The following is a 22,578-nucleotide window of genomic DNA, read 5'->3' as shown; positions in this document are numbered from 1 at the left end:
ACGCATTGACACGCAATATTACTGCATGAAGTTAGTAGATAACAAAGTAGAAATTAAAGCATGAAGTAGATGACAGTACACTCCAATTGAAATCGGAAAATAATTCAAAATGCAAAATCTTGAGTAATTGAAAAAGGTTGCTTTTATTATTGGGAATTGGCAGGGGTGTAGCTTTCCTCGAATAGAATCATGTAAAAGAACGTGTAAATTTGCAGAACGTTAAAACTGCTTTTACTATGTGCACTTTTTAAATAAAACTCAAAGTTTTGAAAATTGCATTTTTTTAATGAAATTTGAAAATCGATATTTATTTAGGGTGTGGAACTATCAATCATCGAGATAATTTTTTTCCAAGTATTTTATAGCTGTCATAATTTATAGCGATATTCTGAGCAGTTTAAACTTTTTCAAAAAAGATGTTTGAAAGAGGCAATGGAAAGATCGTATTTTATTGATTAATAAATCCCATTGTAAACCTAACAAATGTAACAATGACTTATGACAAGTAACAAATAAAACGATCGCAACAACAACAAAGAAAAAACTCGTAGCCACGTGTTGCGTAATCTTCATGTAGCTTGCTTGATGTTACGTGAGTATCATGCTTGTGACAAAAGCAATCATTTTCTTCGCAATGCTGTATTGGTTCACCTCTTGCTTTACGTTGACTTAAGCAAAACCAATGATCAAAAAAAGATTTAAACATCCGTTCAAATTACATTTATTTGCAGTAAGTAATGTAACCTAAACGGGGTGGCTGCCACCCCGCCACAGCGGTTACGGGGTGGCGTGGCCACCCCGTAACCCCGTAAGTCGGCGCCAGTGCCTGTCTTTTCCATGTTTTTAGATGCCTCTAAAGCTTTTGATAAAATTAATCATCACACATTGTTTAAAAATATGATTGAAAGAAGTGTAGGCTACCTATGCATTGCAATTTGTCCGTTTGTTATAGTATTGGTACAGTCATCAAACTTTGCGTGTAAAATGGGGTGGCCACCTCTCTCAGCCTTTTCATGTTTCAAATGGGGTGAGGCAGAGTGGGGTTTTTAGTCCATATTATACCTCTTTGCCCTCTATGTTGATGATCTATCCAAAAAGCTTAACATGTTTAAAGTGGTTGCTATGTAGGGAATGCAATGGTAAATCACATTATGTTTGCTGATGACCTTTGCTGGTTTTGTCCCAGCCTTGTTGGTTTACGTTAATTGATTGAAATCAGCCAATACTTTGCTAAGCAACATGACATTACGTTTAACTGTAGAAAATCCTTTGGGGGTTATTTATTAAGCCCAAACATTTCTATCTGTCTGCTTCCCCAAGGATTATTGTTGACCAAGAACCGCTCGAGTTTGTTGAAAATATTAAGTAATTAGGTGTGCATATCACGTCCTCATTATCAGATAAAGATATACTGCGACAACTTAGATCTCTTTATTGTATATAAATACTGTAAACAAACTAAAAAATAAATATAGCAAATGTTCACGAAGCGTAAAAAATGTGTTGTTTCGCTCTTACTGTACATCTCTTTATGCTTGTCAACTTTGGCACAATCATCACCGTTCTTTGATCAATCGGATGAGAATTGCCTATAACTCATTTCGAATTCTACACAATATGCCTCGCTTTACTACTACTAGTGCACGTGAATGTCAAGTTAATGCAAATGTTATAACTTTGATGCTCTATTGCGGAAAACAGTTTATGCCTTTGTACAACGTTGTTACAAATCTCTCAATTCTCTTATCATAGCATTAATGTCCTCAGAAGCTTTCTATAAAACGACATTTTTTAAGCACTACAATGATATGTTGCACATGTCATCCAAGTGACTCCTTACGTCTTGCCTTTTTGTGTTTTAGTTTTAATATGGACAACCTTGTCTGATACAAATAAATAATAATAAATGTATGAAGGCGGCAGCAATAAAACAAAAAATATATAAATTGCAAAACTAAACCTCAAAATTATACATTTTTGCAACTATTTTTTTAAGCAAGTTAATTTTTACGACCTGTTGTACAGAACGTGTTGCAAATTGAGGCATGAGGCACCTTTTAGAGCGCTTGGTGAGAGTGGTATTGCTATAGTATACACTGTACAATTGTATGGTTGGAACAGTGATTATAGAAAGTAGATAACTAGATATTACCAAAGGTCAGAGGTTCCGGCCAAAGTTGCAATTCTAGCTGGGACATCTTGCCTCCAGCCAAAATGTTGCCTCCAGTGCATCACTAGACACAACACTGGCCACACCAAAATAAGAAGATCTGTAATTGCAGTGAATTAAAAGATACGTTGTCGCAATAAACACAAAATAAAAATACGTTATTTTGAGTAATGGCTTTGATTTCAGTTGGAATACTGCTCATATAAAGTTAAACAATTTTGTGCAAAGTACAATTTCCGCACATTTGTTCTACAGATTGACAAAGTTTAAATGTTACTAGTTTGAAAGATTTGCATTATGAAAACATCCGAGACCAATCCTCCAAGAAAGGTGATCATCAATGATTTACTCTGCTTTGTGCAGAACAACTTAAAAATTCTTGGAATTGCTTCAGTTCAACGACTTTGCATAGAAACTTATGTTTTGGAAGATATTCAAGAAGCCCTTGAAATTTTAAAGAAGAGCATGAAAATCTGCGACCAGGCCCACTGCTCGGCTCCGCTAGGAGATGGGAAAGAAAATATTTTAAGAAAAATATGTAATTTATTTAGTCATGAAGACAGCAATCAGCTTCAGTTTGCATCATCAAGCTGTAATTTACCTCGAATGGGAGTCTATCGAGATGCTCTGTCCGTCACTTGTTTGTGGGATGATGTTAGAGAACTGAAGAAAATAATTGTTGAACAAAATAGTTTACTTTTCAGTGAGCTGCATTGCTTGTATGAAGAATTCACCAGCTTTAAAAAAAGTCAAAATAAATTGAATTCAAAATTGTACCCTAGCAGCAATTCAAAAGCATCGACCAACCTATCAGGTAATAGGCTAAACTTGTAAAATGGAATAGTGCTTGCTCTAGGTTGATCAGTTGTGTCTGATATCATGGCAATATTTTGTGATAACATCTTATTTGTCTTAACTTTATGATATTGAATTGATGTTCTGGTTATTTCTTTGATCAGTTTATGTTGTTATTTGGTAATTAAATGTGTTGCCTGTTGGTTTTCTACTATTAGGGGGGTATGTTAAAATTAAAAAAATCTGAGTACCCCCCAAAATTGTGCCACTGGGTGTTAGGGTGAGGCTGGTGCCCCATTATTTTTCAAACTTTTGACTATCACCTCTACCTTTTTTTTGGTGGTGAGGTTTGATGAATAAAGCAATTTGATGAAGTTTTATAAAAATCAAAGTTTGTTTAGGGGTTGCAATATGCATTTTACTATTTTACCCCCCATGAGATTTGACGAGACTGGTAAAACTGTCATATCTCGACTTATGAGTATCATAGGAAGTTGGCTTTGTGCTTAAAAGAACCGCAATGACCTATTTCCTATAGGTGTTATTAAGCATTTTAACCTGTAAAACGTTTACTTTTTGAGTTATTGCAAAAAACTGGTTTTTAGGCATTTTAGAATAGTTTTTAGCCTAATACCTTATAAGTTAATGTAATAATGAGCCAGTTTGGATAAAAAAAAATGTGTAACCTCTTTATTGTTCTTCAAATTTACTGCTGGAGAAGACTGTAATGATGGTTGCATCTTCAAAAGACCCTAGATGTTTTCTCCTGGGGACAGCTCCTATTATGGAAATACGAATACCACATTACCACAACTTTCCAAAATCGCCATGGAACTGGATTTGGAAAACCAAATTTTTCAAAACTGAATAAAGATGATATTGACAATCTAAAGCTCACCAACTTTATTGGTCAAGACTGTGGAAAGTTTTTTTCAATACTCGTCGTCGTCGTGTGAGCCTCTGGGGCCGAAGGTCTATCCTTTTACCACTCCAGATTCACGATGTTCCCGGACTACACTGGAAGGCTACTATAGAGAGCAGCCAGTCTTTGGTTTCATCATCCATGACACGCAGACTTTCCACTCCATTTGGTTGCTTGAAGATGGAACAGTCATTGATGATGTGGTCTGTTCCTCGGCACCACATTCACAGGAAGAGGAAGAAGCTATTCCCCATTGGTGCATGGTTGAGCGGAAAAGCCCGACGCCCGTACAAAGACAGTTGAGGCGCATCCGTGCTTGTCTTGGCAGTGTTAGGCCGATGGGGCATGTGTCGGCGATAAACGAATAGAGTCTGGTGGTGCTTGACTTCCATTCAGAACTCCATTTATGGTCTGCCCAAGTAGCCGCAGAGATGTCTTGTAGGCTACATCAGCTTCATTGATGAGAAGTTGAGCGGCTGGCACGAATGGGTGTCTTGATTTCAGTCGACGGGAGTGCTCGTTTGGGAGAGCAGAGATCTTGTTGTGGAGAAGGTGGTTACGCTCCAGTGCCCGTCGATCGAGGGACAGAGAGGCTTCTTTGCGACGAAGCTCAGCGGGTTGGATGCAAGCGAGAATGGGCAGATTGTCCAATGTTGTGGGATGCAGGCATCCAGTCACTGTGCGCATGCGCTGTTTATGGCAGTGTCGATGTTATGGCAGTGAGCACTGTGGCACCAAACAGGTGCACAGTACTCTACTGAAGAGTAGACAAGGGCTAAGGCTGCTATATGCAAAGTGTCAGCCCTCACCCCCAAGCTAGAGCCTGCCAGGCGCTTGAGTAGCGCAGCGCCGGATGTGAGTTTCTTGCGCAGTGACTCCAAATGGTGGTGGTATGTGAGCGATCTGTCCAGTATCACCCCAAGATATCTTAGTTCGGGGCAGAAGGAGAGAGATTTTCCGTTGTTCTGGACGTGTAGCTCACGATCAGCTTCCCGATTGTTGAGGTGGAAAGCTGCTGCCACACTTTTGTTTTTGCTGAGATGCAGTCGCCAAATGGAGATAAACTGAGAGAGATTTCATGTCATTTTTCAATACTGAGACTAAACAAGGACTTGTTAGATGTGCCTATCGGTGAATGGAACGACACCCAATCATACCATGATGGTTTAAGAATTGTAAACTCTCTAAAGTGTGTCAATGATTGTGCTGAGCGGGAGTTAAACTTGGTGCAGACTTCTTAACTGCGGCTTAACGTTATCAGAACAAACTCCAAATTGTCGAGAATGATCGCAAAATGCTACCAAACCAAAGAAAGCAAAAACTATCTCTGAGTACCTGTTGGTTTTTGGCATTGACCAATTGACTTTATCAAGTATTTATGAGTATTTCAGTATTAGTGCATACAAAACTGTGTACTTTTATTACCTATGATAGTATTATAGTAGATCAGGAGTCAGCAACCTACGGCCCGCCAAGGAAAATCATCCGGCCCGCAGCCGCTTTATAAATTATAGTATTATAGTCTATGACCCGACTAGTGATATATTATTTTATAACCGAATCCCCAATTTTTGATTAATGTGCTTGTAACATAGGCTATGTTTCATTTTCTCTGCTTCTTTGGTGACTTCTATATCATTCATGATGCAAATCGTCATAACACCCGTCAAACTTTTGAACATTTCTTTTGACTCAATCGTCTGCTGGCTCAGTCGAGACGATATGTTAAAAAGAGTGTAGCCTACACGTTGAAGGAAGAAATAGCAACGTTCTTTGAAAATAAGACCATCATTGCTGCAGAATTTCATGAACAAGAATGGGTTCTAATTTGGCACTTATGATCGATTTATCATCACATTTGAAAGTGCAGTTTTAGGAAAAGCTCCAATTGATACACAAGATGTGAATGCATGTAGGCCTGGCCTAGCTTACGTACATTTGAAACAAAACTAATGGCTCCGGGAAAGTCAGCTGGAAAATGCAAATTATGCTCATATTGCTACACTGCAGAAGAACAAACCTACGAGCAATGCGTTATTTGTTTCTATGATACAACAACACTGAAGAAATCAATTTTCATCCCGCTTTTCATCTCGACAACTTGGAGTATGTTCTGATAACATTCCTCGATCTTAGCCGCAGTTAAGAAGTCTGCACCAACTTTAACTCAACGCTCAACACAAACATTGACACACTTTTAAAGAGTTTACAATTCTTAAACCATCACGGTATGATTAGGTGTCGTTCCATTCACCGTTAGGCACATCTAACAAGCCCTTGTTTAGTCTCAGTATTGAAAAAAACTTTCCACAGTCTTGACCAATAAAGTTGGTGAGCTTTAGATTGTCCATATCATCTTTATTCAGTTTTGAAAAATTTGGTTTTCCAAATCCAGTTCCATGGCGATTTTGGAAAGTTGTGGTAATGTGGTATTCGTATTTCCATAATAGGAGTTGTCCCCAGGAGAAAACATCTAGAGTCTTTTGAAGATGCAACCATCATTACAGTCTTCTCCAGCAGTAAATTTGAAGAACAATAAAGAGGTTACACATTTTTTTTTATCCAAACTGGCTCATTAATTACATTAAGTTATAAGGTATTAGGCTAAAAATTATTCTAAAATGCCTAAAAAACCATTTTTTTTGCAATAACTCAAAAAGTAAACGTTTTACAGGTTAAAATGCTTAATAACACCTATAGGAAATAGGTCATTGCGGTTCTTTTAAGCACAAAGCCAACTTCCTATGATACTTATAAGTCGAGATATGACAGTTTTACCAGTCTTGTCAAATCTCATGGGGGGTAAAATAGTAAAATGCATATTGCGACCCCTAAACAAATTTCGATTTTTGTAAAACTTCACCATGTTGCTTTATTCATCAAACCTCACCACCAAAAAAAAGGTAGAGGTGATTGAAAAAAGTCGGGGCACCAGCCTCACCCTACTGGGTGTAAAAAAACATATTATGAAAAAATTTTGGGGTTGCCCTTCCGGGAACTCCCCGCTACCGGGGGGTCTAACGAGCGATTTCCAAAATGCATGGGATTTGACACCTAACTTTTGAATCGGTGGCCATAGAAAGCTGGGACTAGTCTTAAAAGTTTCGTCTTGAAAAGTTAAGATAGGAATGTAACAGTTTCAGAAGTTTCAGGTGTATAGTTTGGCCCGTACAAGCCCATTTTGGCCCAAAATGATCCATTTAGCCTACTGCGATGGTACCAAATCAAAAATTTGGCAATAATTGGCCTTAATGAGTTGGAAATGGGCCTAAAATTTTTGATTAATAAGCTATGATAGGGTTGCAATATTTTTGCATGAGTCATATGGGTCAGATGCATCAATTTTGTACCTGTAGTCTCCAGAACAGAGAAAAAATTCAGAATGCTTGGTGCCATAAAATTTTGATTTAAAAGTCTTGAGATACTTCTCTACCAACTAAATCAAAAGACTGCCCCCAAAAAATATCATGTTTTTATACTGAAAATTAAATATCAGTGTGAGTATACCCATTTTATCAGTTTCTAGCAGGTTTACTGCAGTTGTGCGATAATGTACCTAAATATTCTGATACTTCAGCCAAAGTCATGTATTGTTTGACCTCAAGGTAGTAATAAATCATATGCTAGCAATAGTAATACCTAATTTTTTCATATGGAGCCATTGCCAATCAAATATGCGTAAAAAGCACCTCACAATCACAGCTAAATTAAAATTTAACAACTTTAACTGTATCTATGTTCTCTAAGATCAAAAATAGGTTATAGAATGCTTCAACAGGTATCATTTCTTATGAGCAACTTTTATAGTAACATTACATGTAAAAATAACTGTACAAAGGAGTGCTTACTGGTTTTACAAAAAAAAAAGTTCTGGAGACTACAGTGTTCTGGAGACTACAGACAAATTCAATAACAAAGAAATTCCTAATCTTTTATTTATTGCGAGTCCTCTCTATGAAATCCTGCCAAGTGAGCATACTAGTCCATCACATACTGGAAGAATGTTTGCTATTTTAAACAGGGAAGCATACATTTTTTGTTAAAGTTTGTTCTGGAGACTACACAATTTTGGAGCCAGGCTAAATAGCTTCCATAGAAGAGTGAACTATTATCACACTTTTTAGTAAATCTGTTTTCTTGTTTTGTAGGTTTGTTTATATATAAATTTGCATCATTTTACACCCAAACAGGAGCACAGAGTAGGCATTGGTAGAGTAGTACCATGGGTCGTTCTGGAGACTACAACATAGTGGAGCCAAAATTGCAGATTTGTAAAATTGAGAAAAATACAAGGCCAAAATTGTAAAGCCAGTGTCATTTCAACATTAAAATGTAGCTAAAGCTGCACAGTGTTAAATAAAAGTCAGTTTAGCACTGCAGTATTTGCCTGTGAAAAATCACAAGGGAATTACAGAAGTAAAAACGTAAAAAATCCAAAAAAAGTGGGCAATTTTGTGATAAATCCAAAATTTTTGCTAAGAAGTTAACAATTTCCATTGAAAATTAGCATTACATAGGGGGGGCACATATCTAAACTGTAACTTAAAGCCTAAAAAAGTAGACTGAAACCTTAAGAGATACCAAAACTGCAAAAATGCGTTCTGGAGACTACAGGGTACAAAATTGATGCATCTGACCCATATATGCCCGACTTGACTATGCTTCAGGCACATCATTTCCTGCAAACATCAGAGTGTGTTACTTCTTTTTCGTCAATTGATATGTTCAAATCGACATTACCTAAACCAACAATTCTCAGCTCGATCGATGTTTGCTTGCAAGAACACTGTAACGAAGTTAAGAGCTTGCTTGCTCTATTCCTTCAATCTTTTGCAAAAGGCTTGGCAACTCAAAAAGGGTCTCTGTTTGGTTTTGGTCCTGCTGCAAATGAGGACACAGGATCGCTGCTGAAAATTGGATCGGCAAGTGATGATGTCCTACAGAAACTGGATAATCTACCAGTTCACAACCTGGGTGAAGAACGTAGTGTCGGATTAGTGAACTACAAGATAAATATTTATGGTATTATAAAAGAAATCTTGATACAGTCTCCAGAAGTGTAATTCTCAATAAAAGCACGGATTTACTTAAAAATATTCAGAAGATTGACAAAAAGAAATGGGAAAAATCAGTACAAGACAGCAAAGAAATTAGACTACAATGGAAGGAAAAGATGAAAGCTTATGAAGAAAAAGATTACTCTGAAAAAGAAGCTCTTAATATCAGAGCAGAGCAAAGTAAACTTGCTGATTTAGATTTCCTGAAAGCGCAAAATCCACCAGGGCCTTTTACCACTTCTGAGGAAGTGAGTGCTTACCTTCTAAGTGATGTTGTAACAGATCACACATAAAGAACAAAAGACTTTGCACTGAATTTCGCTATGCAAAGAAGACATGCCACTCCCTAAAATCAAGTGCTTCAATATTGCGACTGAAATGAGACTATAAAAATTCCAGATTTGAAGACTATGGCAACAACCTTATCAGCTAGTTAGATAATCCACGTTCATGTGCAACTATAACAATGTCAGACCTCCAAAGTGTGCTTTCTGCTATGCATTTGCTTACAGAGGCAAATTCAAGCTCCACATCAAATGACCAGGAAGCTGATTCTGCAGCACCAGCCTATCAAGTTGGTGAGTTCGTAGCTGCCATCTGGATTGAAGGAAGCGAATATCACTGGTACTTTGCTAACATTGTTGAAGTTGTGAATGATGATGCCTTACTACTTACATACTTCAAGAAGGTTGGCAACAGTAGACATGGAGAAATATGGATTTCCCCTGAAAATCCTGAACTTCTTGTTACTGATACTTATCAGATCATTCATAATAGCTTGGATGTGTCGTATGTCAGATCTGCCCGTATCAAATGCTATGTTTCAAATGAAACAGTTCAACTATTGAATGAAGCTCTTAATGAAAAGATAAAAAACACTAACTAATTTGATATCTAGAACTACACAATACTTCCATAACATTGGACCTTTGAAACATAACTATGATTATTCTTTATATGAGTCAGACAAAGCTGTCCATATCCAAAACAACAAAATAATACACAAACTGCAAATGCACAAACAAACAAACTATCATTTAATATTACATAGCAATAGCCTCCTGTTCGTATTATTTTATCAGTATATATACTGAATACTATATATATATATAATACGTCGTATTGGTAACTGACGCGTACATATATTTATATTTCAAAAGAGCAAACATGGGCAAGAAAATTGAAAATGCTTTATGATGACTGGCTGTAATACCTATATTTCAATTTTTATGACACTACCCAAAATGTCTCTGATTTTAAACGTAATGACGTCATATAATCAATCAATTTTTTACAACTAGACATGCATATGATTCATTTGAAAGTACTAATTCGAATCACAACGTTTTCAACAAAAAAATATCCCGATTTCAAACTTATTAAGGTAAAATTTTGAATTTCATACAATCACGATAGGCCAAATACGCCGTTTTGGACCAAAATGGGCCTGTCCATACACCTGACACTTCTGAAACTGTTACATTCCTATCTTAACTTTTCAAAACGAAACTTTTGAGACTGGTCCCAGCCTTCTATGACAATCGGTTCAAATTGTAGGTATCAAATCCCATGTATTTTGACAATCGCTCATAAAACCCCCCGGTAGCGGGGAGTTCCCGGGGGAGCAATCCAAAATTTTTTTCATAATATGTTTTTTTACTCCCAGTGACATAATTTTGGGGGGTACTCAGAGTTTGTACTCAAAATTCGTATTTTAACATACCCCCCTACTAGGGTGACCCAAAAAAAAATAAATTTTGATTTTTAAGCTTTTTCTTGTTTAGACCTCTGCATTGTAGTCTAAAATGACACCTTGCCAAGTTTTGTTGAGATTGGTCCACATTTGACGCCCTAGCAGTGGGCCGGTACCCCCCGCCGGGTCAAAATCGGCCAATCTGGCTGTATCTCAGCAACCGGTAGGCCTAGAATGCTCAAACTTGGCTTTGAAGAAGCAGAATGCATGGTTTCCTATCTAACTTCTAGAGGGTTTTGGGGTCTAAACCATTTAGTTTATGAAAAAAATGCAAAAAACACATTTTTGACCAAATGTGCACCCCATAAACGTGTAATGTTCAACTTTTAGTTTAGTATACAACACTAATTGACTAATGACACAAAATTTAAAATACAAGCAACTTTTGTTTAATCATAGACAAGCTTTATTGCTTTTGCACTTTGGTTTACCACTTAACTTTCAACCACTGACCACAGTAATTAGTTACCCATCAAATAATTATAGACAGTTTTTTTTTTCATTTTTCGTATTAGTTTACCACTTTACATTCTTAAAAATGATTTTGTGGTTGTGTCCAGCTTTTTGGTAGACAATGACTTCTTGGCCATATCTCGAACTTTGGATTGGTAAGCATGAGTGACTTTGATTGCTTTGTCCAACTCTTTCTCACTACTTGGGGCAGAGGCCTTTTCCTCAACATCAGTCACCATGCCCAAAACTTTCTCAACAACATGATTTGTAGCAGGCATGTTCTGTTGCAGAGTTTTGAATGATGAAAACTCCTCCATATGGTGCCAAGATCTGGGATTTTACGAGTCAGACATTCAAACTTGGGAAACATTCTAATGAGTTCAAAAGAGTCTGGTCCGCTCAAGTCCAGCAAGCGAGTGGAGTTTTGAATAGTATGCATTTGAACCAAGCCCTTTCCAGTAACGGCTCTCTCAGAACTTGATCGAAATGTTTGCATCTTTTGCCACATGCGGACTTTGGTGGATAATTATGCTCACACAATCACTTGCAAAAGCAAACGCAACGTGGCGCTCAATGAGATACCACAGGTGCAGGTTGAGTTTCAGGCGAGCACCAACAGCCATTTCAAGGAAAAGGTCCAGGTAGCCTATGTTGCTTCTTTTAGGAATGGCATTTGTGAGAGCGTTCCACATTTCTTAGTCATTCACTTCAGCATTTGTCAAACTTGGGGATGTAAACTCATATTTAACATAAAAAAGCGTTAACATACTGGAAGAAGCCAATTCTTGCAGTGGTACTGAAATGTTTAAATAATGAGGCAGAAGTGTTGGTTGATGTGATAAACACGACGGCCAAATGGATCAAAGAATGAAACAAGAAACGTGATTGAAGCACTGAATGCTGTCAATTTCGACATAAAAATAGTCTTGGGTCTGGTTTTTGACACAACTGCAGTAAACAGTGGTTAGAAAAGTGGCGTCACCGTTCAGTTTCAAAGCCATATAGGACACAGTATTCTTCAACTGGCCTGCAGGCATCATATCATGGAGCTTGTGCCTTGTTTGTGGTGGAGCAGCTTCAGTGGTCTACGGTGACACAGAATCACCACATGAAGTTGTATTTAAAAGCTTTGCAGAAGTTTGGGTGAACAATATATTATGTTTAAGTTTATGAAACTTTCCAAACGAACAACAGAAAATTAAATAGAATTAAAGAATCAGTTCTAGATTTCTTGTTCAGTTGGCTTCAAAATGGAATAAACATACGAGAAGATTACAAAAAGTTGGCTAAATTGTCCATTCTTTTTCTTGGTGGTACATTCTGGCGTGGATACAATATTATACGTTCAAGGCTCCAAGTGTGTTTAGCACGTATGATGGCGAAGATCATTTATACCATTCAAATTGCCTTGTTCAAGCAGTCAGTCATCAAAAAATCTAGCTTTTACAAAAGATTGTGGCCTTGGGAATATATATTCACTGGCTGCTTTTTTAACACTTTTTTATGTTAAATATTGGTTTACATCCCCAAGTTTGACAAATGCTGCAGCGTATGACTTGGAAATGCGGAACACTCTCAAAAATGCCATTCAGCTCACCTCTAAAAGAAGCAACATAGGCTACCTGGACCTTTTCCTTGAAATGACTGTTACTGCACGCACGAAACTCAACCTGCACCTGTGGTACCTCAATGAGTGCCACGTTGTGTTTGCTTTTACAAGTGATCGTGTGAGCATATCCAGTATCCACCAAAGTCCGCATGTGGCAAAAGATGCAAACATTTTGATCAAGTTCTGAGAGAGCCGTTGTTGGTAAGGACTTAGTTCAAATGCATTTCTAAACTCCACTCGCTTGCTGGACTTGATCGGACCAGACTCTTTTGAACTCATCAGAATGTTTCCCAAGTTTGAATGTCTGACTCATGAAAGTCCCAGATCTTGGCACCATATGGAGGAGTTTTCATCGTTCAAAGCTGTGCTACAGAACATGCCTTCTGCAAATGATGTTGTGGAGAGAGTTTTGGGCATGGTCACTGATGTTGAGGAAAGGGCTTCTGCTCCAAGTAGTGAGAAAGATTTGGACAAAGCAATCAAAGTCACTCATGCTTACCGTTCCAAAGTTCGAGATATGGCCGAGAAATCATTGTCTACCAAAAAGCTGGACACAACCACAAAATGATTTTTAAGAATGTTAAGTGGTAAACTAATACGAAAAATGAAAAAAAAAACTGTCTATAATTATTTAATGGGTAGTTGCAGTGGTCAGTGGTTAAAAGTTAAGTGGTGAAGCAATAAAGCTTGTCTATGATTAAACAAAAGTTAATTGCTTGTATTTTAAATTTTGTGTCATGAGTCAATTAGTGTTGTATATTGAACTAAAAGTTGAACATTACACGTTTATGGGGTGCACATTTGGTCAAAAATGTGTTTTTTGCATTTTTTTCATAAACTAATTGGTTTAGACCCCAAAACCCTCTGGAAGTTAGATAGGAAACCATGCATTCTGCTTCTTCAAAGCCAAGTTTGAGCATTCTAGGCCTACCGGTTGCTGAGATACAGCCAGATTGGCCGATTTTAACCCGGCGGGGGGTACCGGCCCACTGCTAGGGCGTCAAATGTGGACCAATCTCAACAAAATTTGGCAAGGTGTCATTTAGGACTATAATGCAGAGGTCTAAACAAGAAAAAGTCTAAAAATCAAAATTTATTTTTTTTGGGTCACCCTACCCCCTACTACTATAACATTCTTGTTATAGAACATAATGGTATACATTACTCTCAATGACATTAACATTATGTCTGGGCCTGCAGCTGATGGTATGATCTGTCTGGCCATTTTGTACCAAACCGATGATTTTTTTAAGGTTTGTTGGATGACAAGTTGGCGGAAATTGCAACCGATTCTCAAACACCACGGGATGCTGGAGATGCTCTTGGATGCTATGTCTCAAGTGGAGGAGATATTGATGAAGAGCCAGTTTCCTCATCTCCCACGTTTACCATTAGATCTGATCGTACCAGCTCAGGTACAAGAAAATATGAAAATGATGTCACAAAACCTAAAATGAATATATAAATTAAAATCAGTTGAGTAGCATTGAAGTTTGGTCTTTTTATCTTCAATACATCATTTCTACAAATTTTATGTCATTGCTCCCCCTTTCATTTATTTTATCACTGAACAATTAATTTAAAACTTTCAGACTTTAGGCCGAGGCACAAAACCTTGATGGTGAAGAAAACATCTCAATGGCCGACAAGAACCAAACAAAGGTTCTACTTTTCCAGAAGTGATAATCGCTCTTCTCCAAGGCAACAACTTGTTGGATGTGCCAAGAATGTGTGCGAGATATGTGGATACACCGGAAATACAACTGATGTGACACGACACAGACGAACACACACAGGAGAGCGGCCGTTTTCCTGTCCAATGTGTTCCATTGCCTTCACCTTACGGGGCAACATGGTGAAGCATTTGGCCAGAAAACATGGAACATATTTATCAAAGTTTGTGAGAAGTTCTTGTTAGGAATATCCTTTCGTGACCTATATTCACAGTGTGACCACCTGCAAACCTGTAATAATGACTAGTAGCAGCTCACGTAGTTTGAAAAGCCAAGCTGATGCACTTCATTTTTATAATGATTGTTTTGAGAAGCCAAGTTTTCAAAGTGTGAACATTCAATCTCAAATCGCTTTAAATCTTCTGGTTTCACTTGTTGCCAGATGCTTTTCGTATTGTCAGAACAAATGCTACTACCAGGATCACAAGAGTAGATCAGTCTCTAGTAAAATTTGAAACTCGCATGTTGACATGGCCTGTGCAATGTGCATACCATGCCAAATTGTAACTTCAAATTTGACTGGAGGTCGATCTGTTAGCAGCCAAAATGGCTAGTATAAGTTGATAGTTTGAGTAGTAGCTGATATTCTTTGTGTATATTTTAAGTTACCGTACTTTTGTTGTTGCTATATACAAACATGGACTATGATAGATTTTGGCACTGGACTGGAATTCTAAAAAAGCGTGCGTCTGGTGAATAATGAAAAAATTTGTAATTTTTTTTTGACGTCATATTGGGAGTTTTTCAGTGATTTGATATTCATTATTCAGTGATTACACTTTGGCAATTTGGATTCTCAAAATTATTATTTCAAAGGAATATGAAGTGCATTTAGCTTAGACCTCCAAAGCAAAATTACACCGGTCTCTTTGCTTTTGATATGGTATGATGGACCATCATGCAGTGTTCACATTTTTGTGTTTGCGTTTTATAAACTTTGTTTCTTTGATATGTTCAAATATTTTTAGAATACCTTCCAAGCGGGTTCAAAAGACCAAGGCCCTGCTAAAGAGCCCACCAGCCAAACCTCCTTCCATAACCCCCACCTCCGACCATGGTCCCATCAAAGGTGCCTGCCATGTCTGTTATGACTTGTTCTTAGCCAAACATTTGCTGACAAGTCGTTCTGGGATCTTCCATTTGTTTCAATCTTGTCATTTATCGCTCGTGTCTATGAGCATCGTTGGTTTGTGCGGCTTTAAATTTCTTGTCCAACAACGTTATTGATCAGTTCGTCAAAGTTAGTCCATTCGACAACTACACGATTAGAACAATAATTGCCCGAGTGTGATGGCACACAGCATCCTGCTATCCCATTTCCTTCCGAAATCGTCCAAGCTCCCACCATTGAGAGAAGAGGGTGGAACTGCTTTAGAGCCCGCTCTGTAATCGGGAGAAATAAAACCAATCTTTTCCAATGGAAGATGACTCCCGACCCGATGTGTGACTGTGGCTTACACAATCAGACATTAAAGCACCAAACTCACCAACTGGCCCCTTAGCCCTTCCTGTGACGGCAATAATCTAAAACACATCACAAACCATACTCTTGTCTGACTCCAACACTGGTGGGACACGCTATGAATGAGTTGATCAACACTGGTGAGACACGCCAGGCCTCGAAATTCGTTTTTGTTGACGGCGGACAAACGTGTCCGGTCTGAGCAGCTATCTCGGCGGACAAATTAAGTCTCACGGCGGACAGGCCAGTTTTAACGTCGATCGTCATACTTAATCACTTTATCTTGATAAGTCTTCGCCATTTGAGAACCATAGTTACGGTTTAGGCTTTTTAAAAATTCAGCAAAGTCACTCTAAAAGGCTTTCATCAAACCAACGAGGTGCGCTTGAAGAGTCAAAGCGCCGTGTAGCTGCTAAATATGATGATGATGATAATATGATGATTGTTAAAATTTTGAATTTTATTGACTTTGTGTCTGATGCAAATAAATAATAAAAAACTAATACGCCGCATAACTGATTAACTTCCACCTCTGAGGTCGTATGGCTTCTTGCGTCACAATGTTCTGGGCACGAGTCGGAAAACTTCAACACTAACGCTATTTTCTGCTGTGCGAAGCTTCACTAGGCTTTTTTCTTTAGGTTTCTTTTTGCGTGTCATGTGAGCGAAAGTGACGAAAGGAATAAACAAAACATTAGAAAAAGCGCAATTATTTTTTGCTCTCTCTGTGATGCGGTCGCCTCTCCAAAATAGTATCAGTATTCCACGAGATCACGACAGGCTCGGGGCTATAATCAGCGCAGTCAGGGCCGTCCAGGCATATGCGCATGAGAGCTTCAATAGTATCAATCTTCAAAAACGTGCGCCAATCTCCACGCGATCATTGCTTGTCGTAAAGATACGTAATACCGAGATCTACTCCGTGTCTTTTCTCCAGACTGGCTAATTGAGGGAAAAGCGTAAACGCGCTCTTGTTTAGCGATAAAATATGCGATTTCGAACAACCTCTTAATTTTGATTATTTTCGTTGTCACTCATATTGTCGAGAGCCTTGATGATCGGAAATTGATGGCTTGGGGTATTGTCGGCCAGATATGCTGAAGCTGCAGTCATATGAGGTAACGATGTGTTGTGATCTTTGACAGAGCTAATCCTTACATTCGTTGTTCCTTTAATATATGCGTCTATCACCACTAAATTTCCTAGTAGTAGGTTCATCGCCCTCATTCTCACTTTCAGAATTTTTCCTGGGTCTTTTCTTTCTTACTGTAATTAATACCAAAACTTAAGTTTTGCTGCATCTTGCTGTAATAACCTACTCGTATTATCTAACTTTGTAACCAACCTTGCCTTATCAATATTACTCGGAGATCAAAGACAGACATTGTGACATAAGACTTGAACTAAGTTGGGCGTGATTAGTGTAGAAGTACCGGTCGGTACTCCCATCGATTCTTAGCGAAGAATTCACCTTTGTTACGCTGATTCAATGTCCTCAATCGTAGAAGCAACGTAAAAATCGAAAGTTTTTCTGCTTGAATGGAAGCTAAGGGATTACAGTAACTTTTTCTAGATGCGCGCTGAGAATGGGATAATTTCGGATTCCCAGCGCAAATTATATTCTTGCAACAGTTGTTCGTGCTATGCAATGACGATTTGCATCGCTAGTTCCTGTGTTATTTCTCGGCGGACAAATATGACCGATCTAGAGGGTATTCCCGCAGACATCACATGCTGTGACGGCGGACATGTCCGCCGTGAATTTCGAGGCCTGCACGCTATGAATGAGTTGATCAACACTGGTGGGACACGCTATGAATGAGTTGATCAACACTGGTAGGACACGCTATGAATGAGGATCAACACTGGTGGGACACGCTATGAATGACTTATCAACACTGGTGGGACACGATATGAATGAGTTGATCAGCACTGGTGGGACACGATATGAATGAGTTGATCAACACTGGTGGCAGTGGTGGGGTGGGACACGCTATGAATGAGTTGATCAACACTGGTGGGACACGCTATGAATGAGTTTATCAACACTGGTGGGACACGCTATGAATGAGGATCAACACTGGTGGGACACGCTATGAATGAGTTGATCAACACTGGTGGGACACGCTATGAATGAGGATCAACACTGGTGGGACACGCTATGAATGAGTTGATCAACACTGGTGGGACTCGCTATGAATGAGTTGATCAACACTGGTGGGACACGCTATGAATGAGTTGATCAACACTGGTGGGACACGCTATGAATGAGGATCAACACTGGTGGGACACGCTATGAATGAGTTGATCAACACTGGTGGGACACGATATGAATGAGTTGATCAACACTGGTGGGGTGGGACACGGACACGCTATGAATGAGTTGATCGACACTGGTGGGACACGCTATGAATGAGTTGATCAACACTGGTGGGACACGCTATGAATGAGTTGATCAACACTGGTGGGACACGCTATGAATGAGGATCAACACTGGTGGGACACGCTATGAATGAGTTGATCAACACTGGTGGGACACGCTATGAATGAGTTGATAAATTTTCTTGTTGAACTTATTGTTGATCGACTATATTCCTTTTCCAGATTCTTTTGATCTCACTTCTGGAATTTCTTCCTCTGCGCACGATGAGCAGCAGAATGGAGCAACTCTCTCCTCAACTCCTCCTGGTAAATCAGCACATCTGTTACTACTTTAAGAAACAAAACTGCAAAGGTTAATAAGCAAGAGATGTCTGACATCGCTTCAGAGCTCAACAAATTGCTACTGGTTTTTAACGCGTGTGACGTTGAATTCAAAAGCACGCTAACTCACGTCGAATTATTGAGCGTTTCAACTATACATGGTTGTGTTAAGCTTGTTATTCACACTGAGACTGCTCATCTATGTACCGTATATATATAGTAACTGTAGAGCATTGATCAAACCTGGAACAAGATAATTGCTTTTGTTGTTGATTTGAATGCAGCTTTGTGATGTCACTTAGAAAGAAGTGGCGTGGTAGAAAGTAGTTTATGAATCTGGTTGAAGATGCGCAGATTGCGTGTGCGAATGAACGAAGATGCGTAGATTGCGAGTGCGAATGAACGAAGATGCGCAGATGGCGTGTGCGAATGAACGAAGATGCGCAGATTGCGTGTGCGAATGAACGAAGATGCGCAGATTGTGTGTGCGAATGAACATCTTAGTGGCAAACATTCCATCGAACTATGCTCGAAAGGTCTCTGGGGTTGAGTTGTTTCACGCTTTGCCTCAAATAATTGCAACATGTCTGCGTCTCTTTTCAGGTCTACTCGAAGTGAAAGAGGAGGCGATCTTAGAAAATGTAAGTGCTTTGTCAAGTTGTGACGGACATCACGTGATAAAGTCTCTATGCTTCCTCGCGACCTGGTGAGTTGATGTTCTTTGTTTGCAGCTTTCGGTTTTTCCCATTTCTGGCAAGGATGGATTATTGACGGCACCAGTTGGCATGACAGCGGACGCTGATGAACAATTATTAAACGACCTATCAAGAGAAGAGGTATGATATGGTTTGTTTGACAACGGGATGGTGTGTCTGACAATGGGATGGTGTGTGACAACGAGATGATCTTTGTGGTGTAAATGCTATTGTTGCTATAGTGTTACTAGCACTGGGAAGAATTCCATAGATTCGGTGTTTTTCTTTGGATCGCAGCTGTTTGCTTCCCCCAGGCAATGCTGGTCAACCACATTCGCCTTCCTTCTGGGTGGTTATTGTTCGCGGCTGTCCGCAAGCGACGCTTTCTGAGGTGTGTGATATGGCACATGATGAAGTGCGCAGCCCTCCGCGTATGAAAGCGGATGACGACACAATGGTCGCTCCATATGCGCCCTGACAATCCGGACCACTGCTTTGTCTAAGGAAGGGAGAATCCCTTCGACTTTCGCACTGACTAATAGTTCACACCACGAAACTGCATGCAAAGCTTTCTCAGTCCGACAATCGAACATTTTGGTCTTTTGCTAAACCATTTGTATGACGTCACAGCTCGGCGATGTCGCGCGATCGGCGAGCAGCGCGGTGGAGACGTACAACCCGATGTTGCACATGCAGACCATGCGATCGGATGGTGGTCATGTGGAGCCCTGGACAGTTGGGAGGACGAGGAAGAGGCACACTTGCGATGTTTGTGGGTACAGTGGGAACCTGACGGATGTGACCCGCCACAAAAGAACGCACACGGGTGAACGGCCCTTCGCTTGCCCCATTTGTAACGTCCGCTTCACTTTACGCGGGAACATGATCAAGCATATGACGCGCAAACACGACACTTAGCGGCTAACTATTTATGTGTTGTATGCCACGAGATGTCATTTGTGCATTGCTGTGAATGAACAGTAAAATTTGGTTGGTTTGAATGTTCATCCACAGACTGACAAAGCCTTGATAGGTTATTCCTGGTAATTTCGTATAGGCTACTTGTAAAAGCTTCCATTAAAGTGTTTCAAGCAAGATGAAGTGTCGCGATATAGCGCTCCCTGTTGCTGGTTTGTCGTCCGGATGTTTGTTAGTCACAACGGTCTTTCGGAGACCACTTGCTTTCTTGTCTGGCCGCTACAACACAGGGTTTGTTTGGTTTTGGAAACCTCCATAGACGCGTATATTTGTATTAAATGAAAAGTGATGAAAGTGGTCTTCCACCATAATGGTGGAAGCAACCGGCGTAATAAAGCCTCGAGCTGTCTTGTGATAAAAATGTCGCCACCAAGTAGTTGGGAAGGAGCAAGTTCCGTGTTTTCAGCTATTTCGAAAGTAGCGCGCTACCGCTACAATGTGTCAAAAGAGCGGCGCTACTCGCTACCAGTCGATAAAAGTTGACGCGCTATCACCACCCGGACAAAATGTAGCGCGCGTTTCTTTCGTCTTGAACTGACACCGGAAAGATTTCTTCAAGGAAGCTGAAACAAATGATATCATTTGTTTGCACAACTATTTCAACGTCGTCATGGAAAACAACTTCTGGCTGAAATTTTGTTCTTATGCTCCAGTGTTTCCATTAAAAATTTGTAAAAACAATTTATTTTTTTCCACTTTAAATTTGAAAGTAGTGGAAAGAGGAAATACGACTGAAGCATATAGAGCGCCTGTCCGCTACCTACATTGGAAAAAATTGCGCGCTACTGCCCACCTCTAACTATTTTACGCGAACCTACACAATCTAGCTTCCAAACTTTGTGGAGGCCGCCGGCTTATATTCGTTCCGTCCCTGTGGATTTGTTTTTTGATTTTTCTTTTAACCTTTTTCTAAACTTTGTTTCACACCGAGATTGAACATTTTTCTACTTTTGTTGATTCTCGATAGAAAATCATTCATTTTAATCGTTATGATGACGTCATCGAATATTATTGACCCGATATATGACACGATGTGAGTGCGACACTATCAAATGTCGCCTGATATTCGATCCAAGGCTTCAATGGCTATTGTTCTGATTTTATTGTGACGCGAACTATTGATTGTCTGAAACAATGTGGTGACTGCCAGCTTCGAGGGCCCGCCAGCTAATTGTCTGTTGACGACAACATGAAGGCGTGTGGAATTATCTCGTTACCAATATCGGGGTTTTGTAGAAATTAGTTGACGATTCAGCAGCGACAGTCAGCTCGCTTCCTCATGGAGGCGAGTGAGTGCAGATCCGTGCCGGATAATCTAAAGTGAGCCAGGATTGCTTAAAAGTGTTTGAAGACTTGGAAAAAACATCTCTTAATGGCAGCAGATCTAGCAAGTAACATTAGGGATAACATTCATTATTTCTTCGAATTAACTAAAGCGAATCTCGAAGTAGGCCAGACAGACCTAGCTTGCTGATGTGACGGATCGGAACGCCCAAACCGAAAGATGAGATGACGATTCTCGTCATGGTTGGACAACTTGCGTATGACCGGGGAGGGGGGGGGAGTTGGGGGTCGTCGTGCATACGAACAAAGGAGAGGAGACCGACTCTGAAAGGAACCATTAGAACAAGATTGCTGTGCAACATGGTGCAATACGCAAATGAATCATAATTAGTTACCTTACTGATATAAATAATAAAGTAATCACTGCTGCCTATGTAGCGATCCATTATTTCGTCATATAAGTTTCCCTTTCTTTTACTAAAGTGAACTACTTTAACCCTATATTGCCCAGGTGGTGCTGAATCAGCACCAAGCACTTCAAATGTGCTGTCGCGGCTTAACCACTAGCTCCATGTATCCAGATTTTTTTGACTTTTCCTAAATATCATCGAATTTTATTGTGTGTAAATTTAGGCCTCCAATGTCTTATACTTTTCATGCAAACATATGCATTTTGAAATGCAATTGGTGAAATTTTGCTAAATTGCTCTTTTCGGAGAAAACTGTGTGTTTCTTTATTGCTCATATGGAGCGTCGCGCTGGCCGAGAACTGTCTGAAAACAAAACCGCAAAAATGTATGACTCATTTTCTGGTTGGTGGTTTCTGCTTTAGCGTTGTCAATCAAAGATTTGTGCTGACGCAGGATTTTATTTCATACACAAACCTTTCATCCAATAACATCATATTGCTGCAGTAAACGTAACATCCCCAGGAAACGTTTAGAAGCGGCGTGAAAAACCAAAG

At 39.4% G+C, this 22,578-nt stretch overlaps 1 protein-coding gene across 1 annotated transcript; it reads left to right on the top strand.

The window, feature by feature from the left end:
- The first annotated feature begins 2,436 nt into the window (after positions 1-2,436).
- On the top strand, positions 2,437-21,524 carry LOC145788219 (uncharacterized). The gene is made up of 8 exons (XM_082599935.1): positions 2,437-2,984; positions 14,013-14,174; positions 14,352-14,655; positions 15,461-15,561; positions 18,559-18,642; positions 19,261-19,298; positions 19,389-19,493; positions 19,983-21,524. The coding sequence occupies exons 1-8, from the start codon at positions 2,468-2,470 to the stop codon at positions 20,268-20,270; spliced, it is 1,599 nt and encodes a 532-aa protein (XP_082456061.1). The 5' UTR covers positions 2,437-2,467; the 3' UTR covers positions 20,271-21,524.
- Positions 21,525-22,578: the final 1,054 nt, after the last annotated feature.

The sequence above is a fragment of the Aplidium turbinatum genome, chromosome 2 (genome assembly GCF_918807975.1).
Source record: "Aplidium turbinatum chromosome 2, kaAplTurb1.1, whole genome shotgun sequence".
NCBI lineage: Eukaryota > Metazoa > Chordata > Ascidiacea > Aplousobranchia > Polyclinidae > Aplidium > Aplidium turbinatum.
This window is presented reverse-complemented; position numbering and strand designations above follow the sequence as displayed.

What these genes read in the sequence shown, in the direction of transcription:
- LOC145788219 (XM_082599935.1), top strand. Translation starts at nt 2,468, where the DNA reads ATGAAAACATCCGAGACCAATCCTCCAAGAAAGGTGATCATCAATGAT. An exon ending in ATCTGATCGTACCAGCTCAG is followed by an intron (nt 14,175 to 14,351) that starts GTACAAGAAAAT and finishes TAAAACTTTCAG; the next exon opens with ACTTTAGGCCGAGGCACAAA. An exon ending in TCTCTCCTCAACTCCTCCTG is followed by an intron (nt 18,643 to 19,260) that starts GTAAATCAGCAC and finishes GTCTCTTTTCAG; the next exon opens with GTCTACTCGAAGTGAAAGAG.